The 26,565-nt window shown below is 41.0% G+C and overlaps 1 protein-coding gene across 1 annotated transcript in view; it reads left to right on the plus strand.

The window, feature by feature from the left end:
* Positions 1-1,661: 1,661 nt before the first annotated feature.
* polr3b (polymerase (RNA) III (DNA directed) polypeptide B) overlaps positions 1,662-26,565 on the plus strand; it is a 32,251-nt gene continuing 7,347 nt past the window's right edge. The window contains exons 1-23 of the mRNA XM_085281856.1: positions 1,662-1,861; positions 2,120-2,152; positions 4,552-4,608; positions 4,697-4,761; positions 4,886-4,961; positions 5,353-5,453; positions 5,713-5,804; positions 8,975-9,092; positions 10,295-10,403; positions 11,084-11,206; positions 14,372-14,488; positions 14,578-14,712; positions 15,776-15,937; positions 17,196-17,396; positions 17,686-17,848; positions 19,353-19,506; positions 19,658-19,732; positions 19,994-20,092; positions 20,197-20,324; positions 21,344-21,553; positions 21,661-21,819; positions 23,585-23,702; positions 23,817-23,959. Coding sequence (XP_085137982.1) covers positions 1,790-1,861; positions 2,120-2,152; positions 4,552-4,608; positions 4,697-4,761; positions 4,886-4,961; positions 5,353-5,453; positions 5,713-5,804; positions 8,975-9,092; positions 10,295-10,403; positions 11,084-11,206; positions 14,372-14,488; positions 14,578-14,712; positions 15,776-15,937; positions 17,196-17,396; positions 17,686-17,848; positions 19,353-19,506; positions 19,658-19,732; positions 19,994-20,092; positions 20,197-20,324; positions 21,344-21,553; positions 21,661-21,819; positions 23,585-23,702; positions 23,817-23,959 — 2,710 coding nt within the window. The 5' untranslated portion in view covers positions 1,662-1,789. The remainder of the gene's footprint in view (positions 1,862-2,119; positions 2,153-4,551; positions 4,609-4,696; positions 4,762-4,885; positions 4,962-5,352; positions 5,454-5,712; positions 5,805-8,974; positions 9,093-10,294; positions 10,404-11,083; positions 11,207-14,371; positions 14,489-14,577; positions 14,713-15,775; positions 15,938-17,195; positions 17,397-17,685; positions 17,849-19,352; positions 19,507-19,657; positions 19,733-19,993; positions 20,093-20,196; positions 20,325-21,343; positions 21,554-21,660; positions 21,820-23,584; positions 23,703-23,816; positions 23,960-26,565) is intronic.

Consider the following 26,565-nt stretch of genomic DNA (forward strand, 5'->3'; position numbering starts at 1 on the left):
TTAGTTGCAAATCAAAATAAAGACAACAATTTCTGAAAAACATCTCTTACGGCTCTGTTTATTTGCTTAAATGAACACTTGTATTTTTTGTCATAGAAGAATATACATTGTCTTAAGTATTTAATAATTTTAAATTTAGCCCTGCGCTGCATGAGATAAACACAGACGGCTGTCGGCCTGGCGAGGGAAAGTTCCTCTTCAACCTCCAAACTAAACCCAGTTTGTTACTCACAGCATCGCAAAATTAGACACAGCAATTTCTTAGAGTCTGGTTTAAGTCCTGAAATGACATCTCCTTACCTGTCACGGTTCTGGGTCAGTTTGACCCAGTATTTTGAGTTGTTATGTTTTGGTGTGTTTTTGCATTATGGATTTTTTTCTTATTCTCTTGTGGTGCTTGTGTTGGTTATGATGATGATGATGATGATTATTAATCTATGTTTTAGTTATTCTTGTTTAGGGATTAGTTCTTAGGTTTTGTGTTCTCATGTTTTTTGCTGGTTTAGTTCAGTGTCTAGTCTGTCTCTCTCTGTCCGTGTCTTAGTTTAGTGTGTATTGTTTCCTGTTTTATTTTGAAGGATTGTGTCTTATGTCAGTGTGTCCAGCTTCGATCCCCTGACTCGTTAGCCCCAATCTCTCCCAGCTGTGTCTCCCTCCTGTTTTCCATTCCCTGATTACTTCCCTGTGTATATTAGCCCTGTGTTTTCCATTGCTCAGTGTTGCGTCGTACAGGTTATACCTGTGTGTTTTTGTGTTCAGTACTTTCATGTTCAGTACCCTTGTTCAGTTCATGTTTTGTTTTCTCCAGCAATAAAGTTGAGGTTTTAAGTTACAATTTTGTGTTCGAGTCCTGCATTTGGATCCTCATCTCTGCCTGCCCGCACACAAAGCCCTGACATTTCCAGCATAGAAGCATTCACAGTCATTACACTGTATGTACACTATATGTTGAAAAAAAGAAGAAAAACAGAAAGCCAAATAAGAAATACTTCTAAGCAGTAGAAGGTTGTTGACAGTAGCAAGCTACAGGTCTCTCAATATCTTACTGTTTAACTTTTGTGTTAACTAGATTGACATTATTGAAGTCAAGGTTAAATTTTAGTAATGGTGGTTTCAAAAATAGTTTCAATGCACTGAAAGGTGATCCAGAAGTAGAAGAGTCATCAGTGAATAATGAAACTGGAGATGTCACTTCTAGAGCAGGACATCTGACTTAAGTCTAATGAACCACGTGCCATTCATTCTTCTTAAATATTTATTACAGTAGTTCATTAAAGAAAACCCGAGAGTGCGAGAGAGAGAGAATATGAACTTAAATTAAATAAATGACTCCAATAAGTAAGAAAGGAAACATTCTAAAGTCTCATTGTACTGTCGCCTCTGTCAGTGCGCCCTAGGGTGGCTGTGGCTACAATGTAGCTTGCCATCACCAGTGTGTGAATGTGTGTGTGAATGGGTGGATGACTGGATATGGAAAGCGCTTTGGGGTCCTTAGGGACTAGTAAAGCGCTATACAAATACAGGCCATTTACCATTTTTTGCATCGCACAGTTACTTTTTTTGTGACGCAATTGTGAGTAACTGTGCGTCACAATACAATATTATATGACGTAATTTTTAAAAAGTAGAACGATACAGTCCTTTTGAGTTACAGAGTTGGAACGCTTTTCTTGGTTCCGGTCGTACGGACGTTTTAGAGTGCGACACAAAGGAGTCACGCTTGCACGATATCAACACTGACAGTTGGTACAGGTTTTTGTGTGTTTGCTGTTAAGCAGTGGAGTAAACCATGGAGGTCCTGGGAGGACAGTTTAGCGACATGACCCCACTGGAGCTGGCGGCTCCTGTCAACACTGTAGCTGTGAGTATGAAGACCGGAAAGGACCGAAAGTCTAGCAGCACGAGCACAGAGATGCTAACGCTAGCGTGGAGGTTGTTAGCTCATATAGATGCAGAGTGAAGGGGAACGACCTGTGTCCCAGTTTGTTGTTTCTGATAGATATTGTTTCTAGTGTACAATTTGGAGAAAGTGCATAAGTATGGACACAGTTCGAATAGTTTTCGCGTTATGAATAAAAACGGACTTGTTGTTTATTTGCTCGTTTTCCCTTTTTAACAGGAAAAATGGAAGTTGTTACCAGCCTTCCTGAAGGTAACAGAACACAACAGCCCTTACACACTTTTACTAAATTTTAATGCTGCTTGATTAAAATATGTTTAAAGTATGGTAGAAACTATAATAGTGTGCTGTCATGTTTATAAAAACAGTTTGAGGTGAGCTGAGCTCTGTGAGATGGTGCGTTACCCTGCTGGAAGCAGCCATACTGTGGTTAGCACTAATGCTTAGCAAGCCTTGGTGTTTAAATGGTGCTTAGTCAACTGGGGACCGAAGTGTGAGAAGATAATGTCCCCCAACCCATTTATACCACCACAACCAGCAGCCCCATGCTTTCATGATTTTCACACCAAATTCTGAAATCAAAACTCATTAGACCAGAAAACCTTTTTCCAATCTTATATTGCTGAGTCTGTGCAAAATGTAGCCTCAGTTTCGTGTAGTGGTGTAGTAGTAATTTGACTTACTGTTTCCTTCCTATCACTCCAAAGCAGTCAGACAATAACAAGGACATCTTTATTTAAATAGTACAGGTCATTACATAGAATAGAATTCAACTTTATTGTCACTGGTCAAAGGAGCTTGCAAAGAAAAGCGTCTGGACTTCTTTAAGTTGCTTGAAGACGTTTCACCTCTCATCCGAGAAGCTTCTTCAGTTCTAAGGTCAAATGGTGGAGAGTCCCAGATATAAACCTAGTGGGAGTAACCCCCCACAGAGGGACAAAAGGACCCCCTGATGATACTCTAATCGCCTGAGCCAAGGTGTGAAACTGGGCGTGGGTCCCAATCAGCCAGGGTTTCGGGTGAGCTCATTGTGAAACCTGGCCCCACCTTATCATGCGAATTCCTGAGGTCAGATGGCCCAGGATGTGAGTGGGCGTTAAGGCGCCTGGGAAGGGATCTCAAAACTGGATTATATAAACTGGATTGTGAATTGGCTGTTTGGTCTCTCCAAACAGCCACTTCACAAGCGCATGGCACAACACAGAAGAGCCACCTCCACAGGACAAGACTCAGCAGTCCATCTGCATCTTAAGGATAAAGGACACTCTTTCAAGGATACCAATGTTCACATTTTGGACAGAGAGGACAGATGGTCTGAAAGAGGAGTGAAAGAGGAGTGAAAGAAGCCATCTATGTCCACTGTGAGCGACCATCTTTGAACAGAGGCGGGGGTTTACGACACCAACTCTCTGCCATCTATAATCCAGTTTTGAGATCCCTTCCCAGACGCCTTAACGCCCACTCACATTGGGCCATCTGACCTCAGGAATTCGCATGATAAGGTGGGGCCAGGTTTCACAATGAACACACCCGAAACTCTGGCCGATTGGGACCCACGCCCAGTTTCCCACCTTGGCTCAGGCGATTAGAGTATCATCAGGGGGTCCTTTTGTCCCTCTGTGGGGGGTTACTCCCACTAGGTTTATATCTGGGACTCTCCACCATTTGACCTTAGAACTGAAGAAGCTTCTTGGATGAGAGGTAAAACGTCTTCAAGCAACTTAAAGAAGTCCAGACGCTTTTCTTTGCAAGCTCCTTTGACTACGATGACCTGGATGACTGAGAAATTATCGTATTTTACAGAATGATTATTTATACAGAATTACATGACAGCTGAAAAAAACCCTTTGTAGGTTTATGATGTCTTAAGGCATTAGAAACAATAAAATAAAACAACAGCATCTATTAGCTGTGGGCCTGTGTGGCTAAAAAGGTTTTGAGTCTGTTTTTCAATGTACACTGAGATGTAACTGATCTTAGGTCAGCAGCGTGCTCCAAGGAACAGAGCCAGAATATCTGAAAGTACCCTCAACACACTAAGATATGATTTTGAGAACAGATCTGAAACTGATGACCTGAGATGTCTGTACTGGGTACCAAATCATCAAAAGCTTTGTGATTTCTGTGTACCTGTAAGGATTCCAAGGCTAGATTTTAAATGAGTAAGGGAAATCCAACTGATGATTTGGGGAGTCCTGAAACTAGAGCACTGCAATAAACTAACCTTCCTTGACGTCCAATTTCTCAGTCAGTTTGAGATAGGGATTTTCTAACCTTTTTTTAAGTTACATAAAGCAGTTTTGGTAAGCTTATTGATGTGGTTATTTGGTCATTTTTCTTCTGATTCCTTAGCAAGATATTTTTGGCCAAAGAAAAACATTTAGTAAAAAGTGAAACATTTGAGTCCAGTATGGCCATGAAATAATGAAATATTGCCATAATGACCAAATATACCGCATACAGCGTGTCTTGTTCTTTTACCCTGTTAAAGTTTTAAGTCATGGACCTTCTTTAAATTACTTTTTTTTTTGGTCATCAAATATCAAAGTATCCTCCTGTGTAATGATGAGAGAACAGTTGGTGGGTCTACATCTGTGTGAGTAATATTATTTGGGAGAGTAAACATGTATATCACGTTGTGTGTTTTGCAGGTGAAAGGTTTGGTAAAGCAGCACATCGACTCATTCAACTATTTCATTAATGTAGAGGTAAAACACGAGCATGTCTTTGTCCGTTGCTGCTTTTTCATGTACATTTGGATTTTGAGCATCGATGTCTCATTTGTTCTGCTTCTAGATCAAAAAAATTATGAAGGCAAATGAGAAAATCACAAGTGATGCTGATCCAATGTGGTACCTCAAGTAAGTCACTGTGTGCATCTACCATCACTGACTTTAACACTGCAGACATGCACAACAAGTTGTTTTTTTTATTTTTATTTATTTTTATTAAAAGAGGAAATAATGGATTTTTAAATATTTGCAGATACCTCAATATCTATGTTGGCATGCCGGATGTGGAAGAAAGTTTCAATGTGACCAGACCAGTCTCTCCCCACGAGGTGAGAGTAGTCTGTGTTTCTGCTGTTAAGTATGAACCATTGTTTACTGTGCTTTAATTAAAGTTGAATAAAGCTTTAGAGTAATCAAATACACAGCTTTAAATTAGTTAAAATAAGTAAATTAAATAAATAAATAAATAAATAAATAAATATATATATATTTATTTTGCACATTAATTCTCTACACTTTGGACAGATAATCACACATTAAATACAGAGGGAACATGTGTCACTCAGGCATCTCTAGACTCAGTTGGCATTTAGTTGTAGCCCTCATAGAGGTATTTCTTAATTAATTATTTTTGTTACTTATATTTGAATGCCTACACCTCCAATACTTTCCTTTAAAGATGATGAGATATAGCTGAGAGTCATCTGTTTCATCCCAAAGTGTCGTCTCAGAGATATGACCTACTCTGCGCCCATCACGGTGGATATAGAGTACACCCGTGGCAGTCAGAGGATAATTCGCAATGCGCTGCCCATCGGAAGGTATCTTTTTTTTTTTTCCCCCTCCCCTGATACAGACATATTTATGTTACATCTATATCAAATCTACAAATTTAAAACCTCTCCAGCAAAGCTCAGTAAGCCAACAAGTGCTAAAAAAAGATTTAGCTTTTGTGATTTTTAAGCTTTGTTTGCTGATAAACTGACCTCCTTCACTCATTTGTGCTGACGCATTCTGCTTTATAACAACACTGAAGCAATATTCATATTTTATTAATGAAGATAACTCTGCTTTTCTCAGGATGCCCATCATGCTGCGAAGCTCGAATTGCGTTCTCACGGGAAAGACGCCCATGGAGTTTTCAAAACTCAACGAATGTCCCCTGGATCCAGGCACGTAACCATAGCACTCTCATTTTAACTCTTTCCCCCTGAAGGGCCTCACCTGAACCCTTAATGATGAGTTTTGGCATCTCAGTATATATATATCAGTAAAATGTTTGATGACCATTTAGGGCTCTAGAGTGCGACTAATTTGGTCGCAAATATGACCAAATTTTTCAGTGGTGTGACTAAAAAAAATATTTAGTCGCACCAGTGCGACCAACTGTTCGGGTAACAAAAAAAAAATCGGCAACTCTCCGTGTGGTCAACAACAGACACACAGTATGCCCCTATCGTGGACTAAACCAATCAGAGATAGTCAGGGGCGGGACCTCTCTGATTGGCCGTGGTCCAGTTGAAAGTGCAGGTGGAAGTGGGAGGTGAGTAGCTTGAATAAAACGATATCGATTCATTAAATCCTGAATCGACTTTTAAATAGAACTGTGTTTTGCCAGAAACGCCAGATTCTCCGATTAAAGCCCACAAAACTAATTCAACAACCACCAAACAGCAAATGAGAGCAGGTACATGGATTCCACACAAAGACGTAAACACAGAGCGGACTCGACGCATCAGAATCAGCTTTCTCTTTCTTGGCTTTCTCACCTGATGGCCCGAACACGGACACACTGTCGGAGCTCACCGATTCTGATGCGTTGGGTCCGCTCTGTGTTTACGTCTTTTTGCGCTGATTCTGAGCTGCAGGTTTTGTTTTGAACCGAGCCAGCAGCAAAAGAAGCAGCAAACTACGCTTCACATTTGATAAATGTCGTCATGAATTCCCTCTTTTCACTTAAATGACCTCGGACAAGAAAGCCTAATTTCTGCTGTTCAATACTGAAGAAACTAAAACTTTTTAAAATTATGCAAAATTGCAGAATATTTTTAAGGTTATCTGCTATAAAAATCCAGGCAGAAAAATCTCCTTCATGTTTTTCTGTTTTATTCTCAGTTACTTTGACACAAAGGCATCTGCTGTGATGTTCACAATTCTGATGAAGTCTCACATGTATCAGTACTGATAAATGATCAGAATTATAATATTTCTGACTGTCTGAGGCTAAATTGAATCAAATCAGGACTTTGAGAACCAGAATCGAATGGATTATAGAAATCAGTGATGATACCCAGCCCTAGTGAGTAGCCTAGGCCTGACAGAATAATAATAATACATTTTATTTAAAAATGGCGCCTTTCAAAGCACCCAAGGACACTGTACAACAGATAAAAACACAAAAACTGGAAATATACACAATGATAAGAATAACAGATAAAAGTTAAGAGCATACAGAGGTTTAAACATAAGCAATTTTAAACAGATGAGATTTGAGGGTGGACTTAAAAAGAGGGAATGAACTAATATTTCTGAGGTCAGGGGGTAAGGAATTCCAAAGTCAAGGGGCAGAGCAACTAAAAGCCCTGCCCCCCAATGTAATCAGACGAGCGGAAGGAACAGAGAGAGAAAGAGAAGATGAAGATCTGAGGCACCAGGATGGGAAGTTCATCTGTACTAAATCGGAGAGGTATGGTGGAGAGAGAGAATGAACAGCCTTAAATGTATAAAGGATTATTTTAAAATGGATGCGAAATTTAACCGGGAGCCAGTGTAGCTGCTTCAGGATTGGGGAGATGTGGTGGGTAGAGGAAGTCCTAGTAATAATACGGGCAGCAGAATTCTGGACACGTTGGAGCTTGTTAATGGATTTTTGTGTAAGGCCAAATAATCGTGAGTTACAGTAATCAATTCGAGAGATAACAAGATTATGGACGAGAATGGCAGTGGCATGAGGAGTGAGGAAAGGGCGGAGGCGATTGATATTACAGAGTTGAAAATATGCTGCACGTGTGACATTATTGATATGTGAATTAAAAGATAATGTGCTATCAAGAATGACACCCAAGCTTTTCACAGAGAAAGAGATAGGGACCAACGAATTATTGATAGTGAGAGAGAAATTGTTAATTCTGGATAGCAATCGTTTAGTGCCGACCAGGAGAAGTTCTGATTTATTGCTGTTGAGTTTAAGAAAGTTGGAGGAGAACCAGGAATTGAGTTCAGCTAAGCAGAGGGTGAGGGAGGGTGGAGGAAGAGTAGAATCGGGTTTGGTAGAGAGGTAAAGCTGGGTGTCATCGGCATAGCAGTGGAACTGAATGTTATATTTACGAAAAATATGTCAGAGTGGAAGAAGGTAAATGATGAAAGGAAGGGGCCCGAGGACAGATCCCTGGGGCACCTCAGTAGATAGAGGAGAAGGCTGAGAAGTGAAGGATTTTAATTGAATGAACTGAGTGCGGTCAGACAGGTATAAATGGTAAATGGCCTGTATTTGTATAGCGCTTTACTAGTCCCTAAGGACCCCAAAGCGCTTTACACAACCTGTCATCCACCCATTCACACACACATTCACACACTGGTGATGGCAAGCTACATTGTAGCCACAGCCACCCTGGGGCGCACTGACAGAGGCGAGGCTGCCGGACGCTGGCGCCACCGGGCCCTCTGACCACCACCAGTAGGTAACGGGTGAAGTGTCTCGCCCAAGGACACAACGACCGAGACTGTCCAAGCCGGGGCTCGAACCGGCAACCTTCCGATTACAAGGCAAACTCCCAACTCTTGAGCCACGATCGCCCCTTAAAGGTATGATTTAAACCAGGCTAATGGAGTATGAGAGAGACCAATAGAAGCTAATCTGCTAAGAAGAATGGTGTCAAAGGCTGCACTCAGATCAAGGAGAATAAGGATGGAGAAGAGACCAGAATCAGCTGCCATAAGAAGATCGTTTGTTATTTTTATAAGAGCAGTTTCGGTGCTATGCAGAGGACGGAAACCAGACTGGAACTGTTCGTAAAGGTTATTATCAGTAAGGTGTAGATGGACTTGTGAAGCAACTATTTTTTTCAAGAATTTTTGAGAGGAATGGTAGATGGGGTTAGGGGTTAGGGCTGTACAGGCAGTGATCACCCTCACTAATGTCTGATGCACATTCAGAAAAGTTGTACTATAAGCAGGTCTGAAATATGACAGAAACGGCTCATTACTGAAAAGTTTCAAGGAGTAAAGAATTAAAACTTCCTTTACACACTCTGAGAGTAATTAAGTAAAAGAAAATGACTTGTCATCAGGTTCTCCAGTTAAATTGATCCGTGTCCCTTGTTTTGTTTTGTTTTCTCCACAGGGGGTTATTTCATTGTAAAAGGTCAGGAGAAAGTCATTCTGATCCAAGAACAGCTGTCCAAGAACCGAATCATTGTGGAGCAGGACAGGAAGGGTGCAGTTGGAGCATCAGTTACCAGGTACTGTAACAACCTATCCATTAGCAGCTGTTCATCCATGATTTTAAAGTCGCCTTCTTGGCAGACATGTAAAGAAAAAATCAGCTGTTTCTTTTCAGTAGCTGTCTTGTTTGACCATCTTAACCTTTTCCTTTTATTGGCTTCTTCTTTGCGATTCTGCCCAGAAGCGCAGAAGTGTGGAGACGACTCAACAGCGTGGGTGCTGTGACTGGTGCTTGGTGGAAACCATAAAGTGAAGCTGCTAATTTAAGACCTGTGAAACTCTGATATATTCGTGGTCATTCCAGTTCATCAAATCTAAAAGGAAAAAATTTCCACCAGGACTGTGATCATCAGTCTTTCTTGAATTAATTCCAGGGAAAGATGCACTAATTACTAGGAATTATGCAACATTATCCTTGGAATGTTTTAGGGGAAATCCCTGGTATCTCAGGAGTGTAGCTTATGATAACATAGACTGATGGATGCTTAAAGGTCAGAAAATATTTGAGTGTCCTGTCTGTGATAGCAGATGTTGGAGGCCACGATTCTGCAGACTGGCACTTAGTTTACAGATTCTCGTACACAAGGTTCGTGGCATTATTTAAGTATGATTTAAAATAAAAGTTTAAATCACGGCAATTGTTTTATAGACATTAAAGCTTTAATAAGGAACAGCACTGTTTTATCTGGCTGTAGTGTCCTATTTCAAATCTCAGATGGTCACGTGGGAGACATTTGATGACCTGACACTGAATGACCCTTACACCCTTGCTCAGTTGCGCACTCGGTTCTCCAACTTTGCACTTCTCTTTTCTAAATGAAAAGAATACATCACTGTAGATGTTGGCTGGAGTTAAATATAAACCTTTGTTTTTTGTTTTGTTGTTGTTGTTTTTAAGATTATGCAAGAAGTAGATCTATGTATAGCTTAAGCTTTTAGTCTTATATTAGTGGATCCATCTAATTTCTGACTCATTTTCCAATTTGGGGTTGTGTTGGAGCCGGCTGTCATAGGGTGAGCTCTGCTCAGGTTCCCAGATCAGCAGAGAAAACCATTCACACCTTTGACCAGTTAATTATCACCAGTTAAGTTTTTGGACTGTGGGAGGAAGTCTGAGTATGCAGAGAGACCTCACACAGTTATAAGGTGAACATGCAAAAGAACAAGAACCTGACACTAAACATGCTCGTGTTTGCTCTGCTCTTTGTGTCCTCTCCAGCTCCACTCATGAAAAGAAAAGCAGAACTAATATTATTGTTAAACAAGGCCGTTTCTACTTGAGACACAACACGCTGTCAGAGGATGCCCCCATTGCAATCATATTTAAGGTAGGGGTGATTTTTTTTTTTTTTTTCTCTTTATGAGTCTGCTGAAATAAGTCCAGTAGGTGGTGCTATAGCACAGGTAAATGGTCAGAGATGAAGATGTTTGTGATGTTATTGCCTTACAGATTGAAGCAAAGACTTGAGTGTTTCCAAACTCTGTCTTTGTTTTTGCTACAGCTTGAAGTTGTTCCAAAGCTTAAGTTACATATATAGAGAAGTGTTTTTATATGAGATCGTGAATAGTTTTAGAACTCTAGTTTCATTAGTTGCTCGACTGATTACATTTCTTACACCACCTCAGAATGAAAATGTTAGCTGACAGCTGGTATCATGAACTTCTTTGCCCTCTGAGGAGAGACCTCTTCAAACATGTTACCTTATGATGCTGCATGCTCGCTGTGTTTTCACTGCACATGTTTGCCGGGTAACGTCTTCCCCAGCCCTCCCTCTGTTTGGCAGCGGCTGCAGAGACGATCTGGAATCAGTTCCCACAGCTTCACATTTCCATAAGCAAATGTCAGGCAACATTATGACTCCCTCCTCACCTCACCCCTCCCTGTGAACACTCCCTGTCTCATGTACTCCCCCTTCCCGGTTAAGCTTTTATCTAAATATAACAAGATTTTTATTTTTTGTAGTTGTACAAATATTTTACACACACCGTTTACATGTCATCCACACAGGGGATGGGTGTGGAGAGTGACCAGGAGATAGTTCAGATGATCGGCACAGAGGAGAGTGTCATGGCCAGCTTCGCCCCGAGCCTGGAGGAGTGCCAGAAAGCGCAAATCTTCACACAGACTCAGGTATTTTATCAATCCAAGAGAACCAGAGCAGGCCGGTGTTATTTCAAGCTTAAACAAACACTCTGGTCAGTTTAGCCCCATTTACTCGATGTTAGATTGAAGCTTTAATTATCTTTGAATTTTGATTTCCAAAGACAATATACTGGTAATATAAGGGAAAAAAGTAATATTACAAAACTGAAGGAGCACTAAAAAGCACTGAAAGTACAGTGCTAATGTTTATGCTATAAAAGAACTACAGTTCTAAGGGTTATAAGACTTGAACTTCACCACCACTAACAAGAGAGATGTCGTAACATGCATGGGATGTACATCTTGGTTAAATCTGTGCTGTAGGTATGCTGTAACCGTAGACTATTCTCTCACCTTAACCTTAGCACAGACATGGTCCTAGCACCACCAAAGATGACCAATTGGTCACGTAGCCCAGAACCTCAGCCTGTTGTTTGTTCCCGGCTGGTTTTTGTAAATAAGCTCCCCACCTTCATATTTACAGATGTGACAAGTTAAAATCACCCAATAAAAATAAACTGTTGTTGAAAACGACACCTTTTCATGCACATCTAGAGTGGAAGTTAATTTTCTGACTGTTTATTAAACAGAAATGTTCCTCGTGCTCAAGTGAATGAAATCCTGATTCAAAAAACTGTTTAGAAAATAATAATTTTTGGGTGAGAGCACGTAAAAGTCAGTGTGAATTGCTTGGCATCTCTAATGTGCGATCATTAGCTGCGGATGTGTGCAGAGCAGGATGTTGTTTCTGTTTCTATTGGCTGTCTGCTGTCAGAAGGTATTTTCTTTGTCTCTTTGAGATCAGATGACGAAGGTTTTGTCTTACCAGCCAGTTAAGTAATGCTTTTCATGGGGATTTCATGAGGCCCACGTGTTTTTCTTTGACATCGACAGATGAATGCAATCGGCCAATTTGTTTTTCATAAAGATTATGTTGTTAGAGGAACCGCTGATGCATTGATGAGTCCACATTTGCTTCCTAGCAACCGGTCGCCACAGCTCTCGTGTTCCTCTGTCTGCCAGCCTCCGTGATGTCTTTTCATGGTATTCATTGGGTCATTGTATTGTGCACAATGAGGCCTAAATCTATATAATTAAAGGCAGATAAGGCTTAAGAAACATTGTTATCAGATTATGATAAATAATCTGGCAAAACCAAATTTGACTGTCATCTTCTTTTCTTTTTTTGAATCCGGACACTGTTGATTACATCTGATTTCTTTTTTTAAAATTTCTCTAAATTAAACAGATTTTTTTTTTTTACCTTTACCTTAAAGAAATATTAACAATAATTATTTTTATTTTTTATGCAGTTTTGAGGGCAAGTTGGGTGGTCCATCCTTATTAACCTTTGACCTTTGCTATAATTCTGTTGAGGACTCCAGCTGGGCGCTTACTCAGGTGTGGGTGATGTGCACATTGTTCCCTTTGTGGTTCACTTGACCTACCAAGAGTCTGATACACGATTCTCCGTTCTCTGTTTAAAAATTCAGAATGTTGATCTTTTACACAAAATATCTCCTCGAGACTGTAACATTAATTTATATTAATATTAGTGCTGTCAATAGATTAAAAAAAATTAACTAACTAATCTCACAATTTTCTGTTATTAATTGCGATTAATCTCAATTACTTTATTAATAGCCTGGCTCCAATTACATTTTTTTATTCTTTATATTTTAAGTAATTATCGTTGTTCACCGAAGTCCAGTGGTCTCCGGTGAGAGCGACATTCCTTACTTGCACAAGCTTGCTGGACTGCTGAGCCCTCTGGTCCCCATACAAAGTGTGCAGTCTCGACACAATGGTTCCTCTCGAGGGCAGATTGTAACACTCATCTCCTGATGCAGCACGAATGACTTCTCTCAGTCCATCATCTTCTACTATGCTAACTGGTCGGCAGTTTTTAGCTATCCAAACAACCAAGGAATTGGTTACCTTTTCTCTCACATTTTTTGTTATTCGTCCACAAGCACCATACTCCTGAAGCGTAGACTGGCGAGGTCCCGTAGAGGTGGATTCAGTTGGGTGTTTTGCTCTCAGGTGATACGCCAGTGATGAACTGCTTCTGTGGTACTTGAATTCAGCGTTGCAAATTGTGCATCTTACTCTCGTTTTGTCCAACAAGCCATCAGGCAACTTCTTAAAGAGAAACTTTCCACCCAAAAGTCCGCCCTCGTCCATGCTTGCGTGTGTTAGCTAGTGTTAGCTAGATAGTAGCATGGTGTCACTTCTTCTTCTTCTTCTAATCATTTCTGTCAGGCCAAACGCCAGCATAGCACACTGTTGCCCCCTCCTCCAGAGGTGCTCATGAATTTAAAGGTCTTAGATTACAGGAAATTAATAAAAAAACAAAATCAGCGTTAAATTTTTTTAATGCATTAAACATTTCGCGTTGATCTTAACAATTAACGCGATAATTTTGACAGCACTAATTAATATTTATTTATATTTGTTGTTTTGGACATTTTTGTTGGTTGGAAAATTAACTGATTCTCATGGTGCGTTCCTTGTCTGACTGACAGTTGATGTAACATATACACACAGCTTTATTAGGAACACCTGCTCAACTGCTTGTTAACACAATATGGCAACAAATCAGTGAATTTAGGTTTTTAGACTTGTTCAGAATGGCTGGCTGAAGTTCAAACTGAGGATCAGAATGGGGATGAAAGTTGATTTAAGTTCCTTTGAACATGCCATGGTTGCTGGTGCCTGATGGGCTGATCTGAGTATTTCAGAAAATGCTGATCTGCTGGGATTTCTCCACACAACCATCTGTATGTATCTGAAACAATCCAGTCAGCCGCAGTTCAAGCGGCTGACTTGAACTTCTTCAAGCTGGTAGGTAGCAGTACTCAAATAACCATTCTTTATACCTAAGGTACCAGAAGAGTATGAGTGCTGCGAACTACAGCAGCTGAAGACCACACCTACTGTCAGCCAAGAACAGGAAACTAAGGCTACAGTTCACATAAGAGTCATTAGAACTCGACAATAGAAGATTAGAAAAATGTTGCCTCATTAGGCTCTCTTCCACAGTGTGTCCTTGTCCTCCTCCTGTCTTCCTCACCCCCAAATTAGTCATGTTGGTAAAAATATTTATGTTCCTCAAAAGGTTGAATCAAATGTTGTTTGGCTGCTCTGTTTCAGGCCCTGAGGTATCTTGGGAATAAAGTGCGCAGACAGCGGATGTGGGGAGGCCCCAAGAAAACAAAGATGGAAGAGGCCAGAGAGCTGTTAGCATCTCTCATTCTCACACATGTGCCTGTATGTAAACAGAATGCTCATCACGATAACTGGCATTCACACTAAAAGGTTACTCGAGAAAATGTAAAGACTGTATAACTTGTGTCCAGGTGAAAGAGTTTAACTTTCGGGCTAAGTGTATTTACCTGGCCGTGATGGTCCGGCGGGTGATCCTGGCTCAAGGGGACAACAAGGTGGATGACAGAGATTACTATGGCAACAAACGTCTTGAGCTGGCTGGACAGGTAAGCTTCTGTGCATCTGTCATCCTTGAGGTTTTAATGCACTGCCTTTATTTAATGCTGCATTCAGTTCTGTTTTTGTTCTTTGACTTTAAAACCAAATGAGCCAGAGTTCAGTTCAGACTATAAAGTTTTATTTAAATGATTATTGATTTTTTTTTTTCATGTTTGTGAGCTGAAAGGTGTTTACTTCCTTTTCTTTACTCATAAAACAACTAGAAACAAAACATGCCTGATGCTTATTAATACCATACGAGCAGAAACACACCAACACTCTCGTGCTTCAGTGTGAAGGGATCACAGCACTACACCAGAGGACAGCGCCGGCTCCAGGCCTGATCTCTCACCTGCACCTTTGTTCCTGCCACCTTCTTTTAATAAGACTCTCATTATTTTCCCTCAGCTTTGTTTTTCCCTGTTTTGTTTTTGAACCCCCCTCCTTTCCCCCACTAGTATTTCAGCCTGGCTTTGTCGGGAGAGAGATATGCGGTGGCACCAAAATCCTGAGGCTGTGGAAGCATGGGGATTTTTCAGCACCGTGACAATAGAAATGCTGCCTTGACTGGAGCGATTGAGCTAATCCGCAGGCCCGGCTCTGATAATGTAATTACTGCTGTCTTAAGGCCTTTAATTTCCCCCCCCCCAACCTGCTCTGTATAAGGAGCAGGAGATGGAGGGATCGAGGGAGGGGGGAGCACAGAGCCCTGTTTCAATAAGGGGCTTACATACTAACAACGCCAGCAATCTCCTCACTCTCCAATTATGGTTCCCTGACATTCAACTAATTGGCCTGGCTGCGCAATGGAAGCTTAATTTCTTTATTAATTTCAAGCAGTGCTGCCTGTTTGTTTGGATGTATGCTAATGCACAGGTTGGGTGGGGGTTGTAAGAGAAGTTGCCTCCTGTAGACCGGACAGAGGACCACAGGGACCTGGCTTACTTGTGAGCTGGCACACCTGGCTATTACATCTGGCAGTAGATGCACGTGAACTGACACTGCGTGCCAGGAGACCTGAGATTTAAAAAAGCAAACAAAAAACATCTGCATTTTTTTGCTTCTTTTTAGCTCCTGTCTCTGCTGTTTGAAGATCTCTTTAAGAAGTTTAATGCCGAATTGAAGAAAATCGCAGACCAGATCATCCCCAAGCAGAGAGCAGCTCAGTTTGATGTGGTCAAGCACATGCGGCAGGATCAGATCACCAACGGCATGGTCAATGCGATATCCACGGTGAGAAAGTCATGGCTGCTATAGCTCAGGAGGTCGTTCCATCTCAAACAACATTTTGGAAAGTTTTCTGCTCAACCGTCTGCATGTTGCATCAAAATTTTATGGTCCAAAATTTTTGCGTATATAATGAGAATTTTAGCTTCATATGTCAGACACTTTTAAGATACATAATTTTAGAAAAGGTTCATCGCTGTCAAACCTTTTTTAATGTTTATTTATTTTTATGTTTAAATATAAATAGCTGAAAACTATTAAAGATAAAATCTTGACATTTTCCAAGTTACAGATCCTCTAATTTGCCTGCATCCAAAAATGTCTGTTCATTGGCTAGTTAAAGTTTAAAGAACAAAAAATCCCATATTTGAGTATGCACTAATAAAAACAAACAATAAAAACCTTTAAATAGGCTATTAGTGATCATTTTAAAATGATATATAGTTAAATTTCACAGCACTGTAATACAAAACAAGTGTACATGAAATTCTTTGTCACAAAAATGGACCAAATTCATTTTCATTCATCTTTTATTTTGGGTTGATCAAATATTGAACATAAAAAACTAAAATATCAGTATTAATGGTGTCCTGGTCGGCTGAGCTGTATTGCTTGCTGGCTGGACTCTCTTTAAAGTCAGTATCTGACATCAAACAGCTTGCAAAACAGTCTTGATGGATAAATAGAGCTGCAGGCCAAAAGAAACAGACGTGCAGGGGAAATGTTCATTTAACATATCAAAATGTTTATTACATTTATTAAAGATCCTTATGATAGCTAAAAAAAAAACAAAACAATCAAAAACTATCAGGCGTACCGACATCATCAACCGTAGTGCCTCCAATTAAGTAGAGGTTCAGTTTGTGTTCCTATGTGAGTGTTAACTTAAAATTTTCTCATGCTGTACTTGTAATAGAAGAATAAAGTGGTCACTGATCAAACAAAAATTAGAAAGCAGGAGTTACTTAGATGGAGATTTATAGATTTATATTAAAACAACATTAAGAGTGAAATCCTGCTTCCGCTTTCAGAATTTAAGCCAGAAATGTCTCTTTCTTAATTTGGAGTCATTGCATGAATTTTTGTAATATTAAAATGAAACATGCACCACTTATGAATAGTTGCTAATACTGGCACACTCTAGCTTCCATTTCTGGATGCTTATCAGTCATTAAAATGCATTAATGAGCAATAAAGTGTTGTGTACTAAGTAATATTTACTATGCAGTATGTAATTATTGGTGTTGATGTTTTCTTGCAACAGGGTAACTGGTCTCTGAAGAGATTCAAGATGGACCGTCAGGGAGTCACCCAGGTCCTGTCTCGTCTCTCCTACATTTCAGCTCTCGGCATGATGACCAGGATCTCCTCCCAGTTTGAGAAGACGAGGAAAGTCAGCGGACCGCGCTCCCTGCAGCCGTCACAGTGGGGAATGCTGTGTCCATCTGACACCCCTGAGGGCGAGGTGAGTGTGCTGCGGCAGCCACACCTGATGGCCCAGGAGGTTTCTCAAAGGCTAATATGCTGTGGCACATGTACTGCTATATATAGGAATCATGGTCAGCAATTTCTTTCTCACTTTAATGAGTTATTCTCATGTTATAACACTCCCTGTGATGGTTAGACAATGATCTACCTCTAAATGGGGATTGGAGGGGAGGTTACTGACACTGAGACTCTTAGAAAAACTCTTGTCTCTGTGTTTTTATGTATTTCCACAAGGATAATATTGGATTATATATGTGTATCTGTAGGCCTGTGGTCTGGTGAAGAACTTGGCTCTGATGACGCACATCACCACCGACATGGAGGACGGTCCCATCATCAAGCTGGCCTTCAACCTCGGGGTGGAAGATGTGAACCTGTTGTGTGGAGAGGAGCTCTCCTACCCGAGCGTGTTTCTCGTCTTCCTCAATGGTAAACCTCCTCCTCCGCAGTGGAGCCTAATTAATAAATAAACACAGAGAGAATTAACACCGGAGGCTTTTGCTTTAGATCGTTTGAAAAGAAAGTCTTAATCCTCCCTGTTTTGAATGTGTTGCTTATGAACATGAAGGGAAAAATATTCTGTTTAGTTTACAGAAGGTAATTTTGCATTTCACTGTGAGGCTGATAATTCATTCATTTCACGACAGCAGCAGGTATTATTCTTGAGTCAAAACTTGGCCCCTTAATTACTGTATATGTTTGTCTCGCCACTGATAACTGTCAAATTATATTAGCTGCCATACCATTTAATTAGTTGGTAGCAGCAGGTGTCAAAGCCCTTCAGATTGTGTTCAGTGCAAATGTGTCCTCACACAGAGGCAGAGCACAGTGTCTCCTCTGTTCTCCAGTCATTTGTCTGTCAGACTTGATATGAACACACCCCTACAGGCAGTTAGAGCTCCGTTTCTTCCAGAGTAAGCTGCGGTGTCTTACAAATGCCGCCTTCACTCCTCCTTTGCATTTAAAGTTTGAATTTTAACCAAAATCAGCTGATGAATAATTTGTCGTGGCTTTTTTGTGTAAAAATCCCATAAATGTCCTGTTTTAGCCTCTTAGATGTCAAATGTGTCCATGTTTCTTGTTTTATATAATGGAGCTCTTCAGACAGGTGTTTATTGTACTGTGGCCATTGTTATATGGTTTACTATTCTTTGGCATTTTACTGATAATTTGACTAACTGAGAAAACAACTGGTAAATTATTGGATAAGCAAAATCCATGTGTTTATTAATGTGAACTCTAAATGTTAAACAAATGTGATGCAGCAGGTTAAACAGCTTCACACACAAACAACCAAGCAGTGATGCAATCAAGAACAATCCTACTGTCCCTAATGTGAACTGCAATATCTGTCAAAACTATGTCAAAAGATGTTGTTATTGAACAGTCTCTAATGCATAAACTACATTTAACAGTGCACTCTTTTTAGCGGGTTTACATCCAGCAAACATCTCTGCTGTGAGGGCAAAACCTTCACTCATCACAGCCACACACCTACAGACGCTACCTGGCTCGTCAGAGAGTGAAATGTAGCTCCTCAATGATGCTGGCAACTTTTCTGTCTCTACGCTGTGACAATAGTGTTGTATGCATTGTGATCCATCAGATGTTTTCAACATTGACAAACGTGCTACAAGTGACTGTGACATGAATTTGAAATAATGAAGTGAAAAAGTCACATAAAATAATCAAAGGAAGATCAATATAATGTGTTCTTCTTATCAAAGGGTTTTGTAACATCAATAAATTAAAAAAATTGGTCTTAGCCTGTTTTGGCGTGCTGTATCACAATTGCGTAACAATTGTTTGGTTGCTCTTAAAGATTACTGAATACGCAAAGTCAGAATGTGTTTAGCTCAGCACATCAGTCTTCTAACCCAAAAATATGTTTAATATTTAATGTCTATCCTCTTTATCTGTATCATGTCCACAGGTAACATCCTCGGTGTGATCCGAGACCATCAGAAGCTGATCAACACTTTCAGGTTGATGCGCAGGGCGGGTTTCATCAATGAGTTTGTGTCCATTTCCACAAACCTGAGCGACCGCTGCGTCTACATCTCATCTGATGGAGGACGACTCTGCAGGTGCGGAAGTTTAGAAAAAATAGCATAATGTGGAAATAAATGTTTGCTGAAGATCGTTACACACCAGTGTGTTTGCTTAGCGTAACATTGAGTTCTTTAGTTGTAAGAATGTTTTTCACACAGCTTTGTTTTGTTGTGTTTCCCTCTGCAGACCATACATCATCGTAAAGAAGGGAGTTCCAATGGTGAAAAACAAGCACATCGAAGACCTGTCTCAGGGCTACAGGTGAGGGTAGGAGTGCAGAGAGTGACTGCTGTTATTAAAGAAGCAGCTCTTTAAGTTACTGTTTTGTTTTTTAAACTCGCCACTTTGGCTTATTTGCTAACTTAATAAACATCAATTATACAACTGCTTGAAAAACAAAAGCCACTGGTTAGTATCGTGCATATTTGTGAAATTATGAGTGTATCCTCACACCACAATCACACCATACAGGCACTTCCCAAACAGTAGATTTTTATTAATAGTTTCTGTACTTTACTTCAGAACTTTTGAGGATTTCCTACATGAAGGCCTGGTGGAGTATCTGGATGTCAACGAGGAGAACGACTGTCAGATTGCCCTTTATGAATACATGATTAACAAGTCAGTGGCACATGATAAGCTGATTTCAGTAAAATGAAAAGATCATTCAGGTTTATGTCAAGTAAGTTATACCTGTTTTTTTGGGTTTTTTTAAACCTCTCTAGAGACACAACACACTTGGAGATCGAGCCCTTCACACTGCTCGGGGTGTGTGCCGGCCTCATTCCCTACCCCCACCACAACCAGTCACCCAGGAACACATACCAGTGTGCTATGGGCAAGCAGGCAATGGGTAAGAGTGGGCTGAGCAGCTAGCACACAGGTCATCAAACTGCAAGGATCTCGAATCCTTTCTCAAACATCCTCCCCACAGCTGCATGTGCACACACAAACACGGCCTCTTACAGTAATTTAATCTTACATGAACACATGAACAGTGTTCCTAAGCCTCCTAAATCTGCCGGTTCAGAGTTTGCACTTTTATTTGCACAAGTTAAAATCATACAAAAGGGCATTAGAATAACAAATGGTATAGATACAAGCAGCCTGCTGGTTCGTCTCCCCCAAAACTCCACTCCTGCACCACTTCTTGTCAGAATGCATTTGTATGTGTGATTAAGTGTCTCATGTGTGTGTGTGAGTGTGTGAGCATGAACATCAAACATGGGGAGCTTGCGTAGGTTTTCTTTTGTGCTGTGTGTGCAGAGGCCCTTTCCCTGCCAGTCACCCAGAGTGTCATTAGCAATTCATTGTGTCTGCTCTGGCTGTGCTCGGGGGGTCAGTGTGCTCAGCTGCAAAAGACCACTGAGTGTGCACCCGGAGCTCCTTGGTAACCAGAACTTCCCCAAACGGCCCTGCTAACATTCATAAGGACTGCGGTCGCCCCCACCCCTCCACTTTACCTTCATCCGTTCCTTCCTCCCCGCCCTCCCAGTCTTTACAAAAACACTGACTGGAACTATATTTGGCCCAATATTCTCTGCCTTGTCTATTTTGTATGGACGGCTCTCATACATGTGCAAATCTGGCTGTGTGGCCCGGCCCTGTTATCACACGCAGTTTAATTGTGAAGCAGTATCATCTGACAAGTGTCAAAACCACACGGAGGCCAGACTTTAGGCCATAATATAAGAGAGGTCTAATCAGGAGGAAGTAACATCTATAATCCTCTAAAAATGGATTTATTGACAATTTTATATATTTTCTTATAGATGCCCTAAATCACTAGATTACAGACACACAGTGAGTTACATATAAGTTTTTATTAAAAATTCAGTTCTTTTTTTTAAAATTCGTGATTCTTCTCTCCAGGGACTATCGGCTACAACCAGAGAAACCGCATCGACACCCTGATGTACCTGCTGGCCTATCCTCAAAGGCCGATGGTCAAAACAAAAACCATTGAGCTGATTGATTTTGAGAAGCTGCCGGCTGGTCAGAACGCCACCGTGGCTGTGATGAGCTACAGTGGCTATGATATTGAGGACGCTCTGGTCCTCAACAAAGCCTCACTGGACAGAGGTGTGAGATCTGTCCAACTTAAAGAATTGCATAGTCGTTTTTAAGCAACAAAATACCAGAATAAGAGGTAGAAAATCTAATGTAACAGTAAATGTGTCTCCAAACAGGATTTGGACGGTGCCTTGTCTACAAAAATACAAAATGCATACTGCGGCGTTACACCAATCAGACTTTCGACAAGGTGATGGGCCCCATGTTGGATGCTGCAACACGAAAACCCATCTGGAGGCACAGCATCCTGGATGCTGATGGTATCTGCTCCCCTGGTGAGTACCAGCAGGACTGGAGCAAATCCAGCATGGTTCGCTGCTCCTTAACAGCCTCTTCTGTGGCATTCATTTTATGAGCATTATCTGTGTCATTAATAGTGGTCAGGAGTTTGTTTTTACTGATGTTTCACTCAGAGAGAAGTGAAGCCTATTTTGCAATATTTACACACACACACCACTTCTTACATATCTCCATAGTTTTTCATCGATTGGAACAGTTAGAAATGTGTTATCAATATTATTAGTATGAAGAAGAAGAAAATAGGATCATACAGTACAAGTGTGGATTAATCAGGCATCTCACGTATGCCTGATTACAAGCCAGTCCATTTCATGCATGCACAGTAGCGCAGGAAAATAGTTGCTCACACACTCGCTGTGGCCATTATTGAGCTCTTCACTGTGAGTGAACACACAGTTCCCAGAGTAAATCCTGGTGGAACCACCACAAAATCGTTTTTTACAACAAACCAAATCTGGCACCTAAATCACCCTCACCAAGCTCAATATGGACATTTTAAAGGAGTTAACAAAGAGAAAGTGCCTAAAGCTGAAGCTGTCCAGAGCTTATAGCCGGCCTGCAGCCATGAGATGCATTGTAAGCCTCGGTATGAGCAAAGTATCAAAGCAGTTACAAAAAAAATTGTAGAGACAAGTGAAAAGAAACGAAGGTCCTGTTGTCTGGTGACATTATAAACATGCTGAAAAATGATGTAAGTAACTGACGTTTGTTTTGTAATGTAAATCTGTTGCATCTGCTTTTGTTTCGTTATTATGTAAAGGTGGGTGTACAGAAACTTATTTTCAATTAATCATTTGTACCTCATGTGGCAGACCCCTTTAAAAGCATCCTGTGACTTACTGCTTTTATTATGAAAATAATATTTAAGATTCAAAAAGTTGATTTTTGTTTGTATATCCTGTATTAGCAACAGAGCCCAACTTATATAAAGCTCCTATTTGCTGATATATTAATTTTCATTTGTCAGGCAATAAATTAACAGTAAAGAAGAAACAGAAAAAAACACCCTTCAACCATGTTATCGGTGTTGACTTTGCATAGTTTGTCCACTAGAGGGCACTCTGCTACTTCCCTGTTGGCAACATGCTACAAACAAAACAGCCAGTTGATCTGAGCAGAGTCAGATGGATAATGAATAAGTAAAACAAACTTATTTTTAAACCTGCATTGTAACATTATGTTGGTAAGGACACATAAGTTACTGCACATAACAAGTATGAGTATTGCTATCTGATTTTTAAGTCTGCAAATTTCAGTATCAATTCCAGTATTGGTCGGGCTCTAGCGTGCGGATCGCTTCTCAGTCGGATCCACTCCTCGTTCATCATATTTAGTTTTAAAAAAATAGCACAGGAGACCACAAACCTTGGGGGGGGGGCATGGACATCAAAGAGCTTGTTTCTATCTTTCATATACAGTTTATGGTTTTAGTAGCGATTCAAAGTCATTACCAGAACAGTAGAGACATTTTTGAAGAAAGCAGATGTAAACAAAGCTAGCAAAAACAAAACGGGTAACAAGCAATTTAAAACTGTGTTAAATACAGTTTTAAATTGAGAGCCCACATGTGAGAGCCCACATGTGTGAGCTCAAATAAGTCTGAAAACAAACTTATTTGTTTTCGTTCTTTTGCTTTTGGTCAAAGATTTGACGTTAGCACAAGTTAAAGAGAACTTAATGGCCTTTAGTCTATGTAGGCCAGTCTGTCTAAGACTCTTTGATGTGTTTTGTGTGCTTCAGGTGAGAGAGTGGAGAACAAGCAGGTGCTGGTGAACAAATCTATGCCGACTGTCACGCAGACACCACTGGAGGGCAGTACCCAGCCAGGCCAGCCCCAGTACAGAGACGTGCCCATCAGGTGAGTCAGCTCCCAGCACCACGCCCACACACATCACTGTGGAACTATTTTTTTCAGCTCTTACATCTATGTAGAGGGAAAAACGGGACTCAGTTTGAATTCTCTTGTTTTCAGTTATAAGGGGTCAACGGACTCGTACATTGAAAAGGTCTTGATCTCGTCCAATGCTGAAGACGCCTTCCTCATCAAGATCCTCCTGAGGCAGACCAGGAGACCTGAAATAGGCGACAAATTCAGCAGTCGACACGGACAGAAAGGTGCCGACCCCATGACAGCCACAATGCCTGCTCTGTGAGACCAGAGCCTAAAGATTTTGAGCTCAAAGCTGGAGGGAGAGTACAGAGGGTTAGGGTTTTCAACCTGTTGCGAGAGATTTGTAAATGCCTGGACAAAAAGAGGAAAATCTTTCACTGTGCTTGAGCATTTGTTGAGTCAAGTCCCACTAGCTGCTGTTCTGTCACTGCCCCCCTGTTCTCATCTTTCAAGAGCCTTTTCAATTAATTGGCTCTTTGTCCTGTGCCAGACTATGCAAATTTATTACACCCCAGCAGTATTCTGGTGCTACTGGGGGGAAAAAAGTGTTTATAGCCTCTATTGTTTTGCAGCGCCTCCCCTATAGAGGGCTAGTATGATGTTTTAATCAAAAAGCTAACTGGCGCCATGCATAATTTACTCTCTTCATTAACATGGTGGGCACTGGGCGGTCAGCTCGGGATGGGACAATGTCTTCTGTCTCAGATAGTGACAAGGAGAGAGGTCAGTGTGGGGTTAGCTGGAGGAGTTTTGGATGGAGACACCCAGATGTGCAGCTGATGTGGAGCTAGTTTTAATCACAATTGCCTCAAAGAGGAAAAGTAAACCTTTTTATCTACATTTTTGCTTCACTGTGGTCATCTCTCTGTAAAAACAACCATTTATTTCTTCTCTGATGAGTAATTTGAAAGGAACAAACTCATTATTTCTTCATCAATATATAAAAGTGTTTAATTAGAAGTGAATTTGGCTGCAGTGATGGATCTCCCAGCTTCTCATGACTACTCTCATAAGTCCTGGTCAGCAGAGCAGAATAAGTTAATTATTTACCGGTCACACACACATACACAGCTGTGTAGGTGGGGGAGGCGGCGGACGGGCTGTTAGTAGTAGGGGCCTATTGTGTGAGCCGCCACTGTGGAGCTGTATGAGCTGTGATGGAGGGCTCTGGACCCTTGCTGTTGTCTTGCCTTTCTCTGCTGATTTCATGCCTCTTTTATCATTTACTTTCACACAAAACAAACAACACCCAAGGATGTCTGCTGTTGGTAGTGTCTCTGTGGTGCTTTCCACCGTTTTCCAACTTCATTCTTCCTCCTCTCACTCCTCTTTTGGAGTACTTTTAACCTGATAATCAGCCTTTTTCTTAATGCCTTTTCTCTCTTTATGCTTTCTTCTGGCCCTGCCTTACCCGCCTTTTCTCTTTTCTTTTCACCTTCTTCCTGCCGTTGGATGACTTTCCTGTTAATCGCCGTACTTGTTCCTAGTCAACATCCTGTTGCAACATCCTGTAAGGCATCAGCAGTCAGCTGCGTCGCTGACTGGTCGGCTAATAGTGAATTTTTCCCACGTGCACTGATTCGTTTTCTCCTCTCGAGTTGATCCCCTCCACTTCCTCTGACTTGAACTGAAAATCATGGGTGTGTAATCCCAGTCTCCCTGTCCAGCTAAGCACCTTTCTCCACTTCCTGCTCTCCTTCACTTCACTCCTTTTTCCTTTTTTTCTTCGTTTTTTCATTTGCAAATGGACCTACAATCTGTTTACCATGGCCAAGGAAGAGTGCTTCGGCCCCTCAGTAAACATTTGCACTCACACTTAAACTCCTGGCTACCAGGGGTGCTTGTCCCCCCACATCATGCGAGTCAAAAGAGGTCCCTGTCTGTCCACATGAGTATGGAAATGTCATGCTCTGCCAGTGGTCCACACAGAGCCCCCACAGCACAAACACTATTAAGTTTGCTGAACTGGTGCTTGCAGTTAAGTCAGAAAGTCAGATTTTTTTGTCCTTAAAACCACATTAAAACTGCAGCCTACTTTTAAAACTTATCACTTTTATTTAACATTTTCTATTCAAAATATTATAAAAAGCCTATTACACATTCTGTGCAGCCAAAGTGATGTGTTAACACTAGGGATGGGTACCGGTGTCGGTTCTGACATAAACGGTAGTAACCAGACCGAAAAGCAGCGCACATTTCGGTGCTTTTTTTTCCTGAGCTGTGATACACTTCTAGCCAATCATTTTACGTTTCCGAGGATAGTAGGCGGGTCCAGGTACGTGCGTTCTTTTAGAGCAGAGCTACAGATTAAAAATGCCCAAGGTGAAGCGGTCAAAAGTCTGGCTATACTTCACAGCAAAAGATGCAAACTCAGCAGCCTGCAACAAGTGCTTTAAGCTGATACTGTGATACTGTCAAAGGAGGTAACACCTCAAATCCGATGAAACACCTGGCGACGCATAGCGTTTTCTTTTTAAAAGCCGAGAAATGCGCCGTATTTGATAGCTTGCTGCGAGACCTCACACCGAGCACATCTACTGCGGGTGTGGTGCCTGTTATCGGACCCAGATTTAGCAACATCCCCAAAAACCCGAAGAGGAGAGTCCTGGCCCCTAGCTCTGCCAGTGTAGCAGAAATGATGAGGATGATGATGCAGCAGCAGCCGTTCTTCTCTGCGTGAGTAGCTTAATGTTGTTCGTGTGTAATTTACGTTGAGTAGGCTAACCACGTTATTACATTAATGCATGTAAGGTGAACTAGCAAACATCATCATAGCTACATGCAGCTGTCTTCTTGTTTGATGGCAGATACTCCCTTCACCCTGGCCAAA

This window comes from Mchenga conophoros, linkage group LG7 (genome assembly GCF_057382185.1).
Source record: "Mchenga conophoros isolate Kocher_MC1m ecotype Shallow Benthic linkage group LG7, M_conophoros_male_GT1.1, whole genome shotgun sequence".
In the NCBI taxonomy this organism is placed as follows: Eukaryota; Metazoa; Chordata; class Actinopteri; order Cichliformes; family Cichlidae; genus Mchenga; species Mchenga conophoros.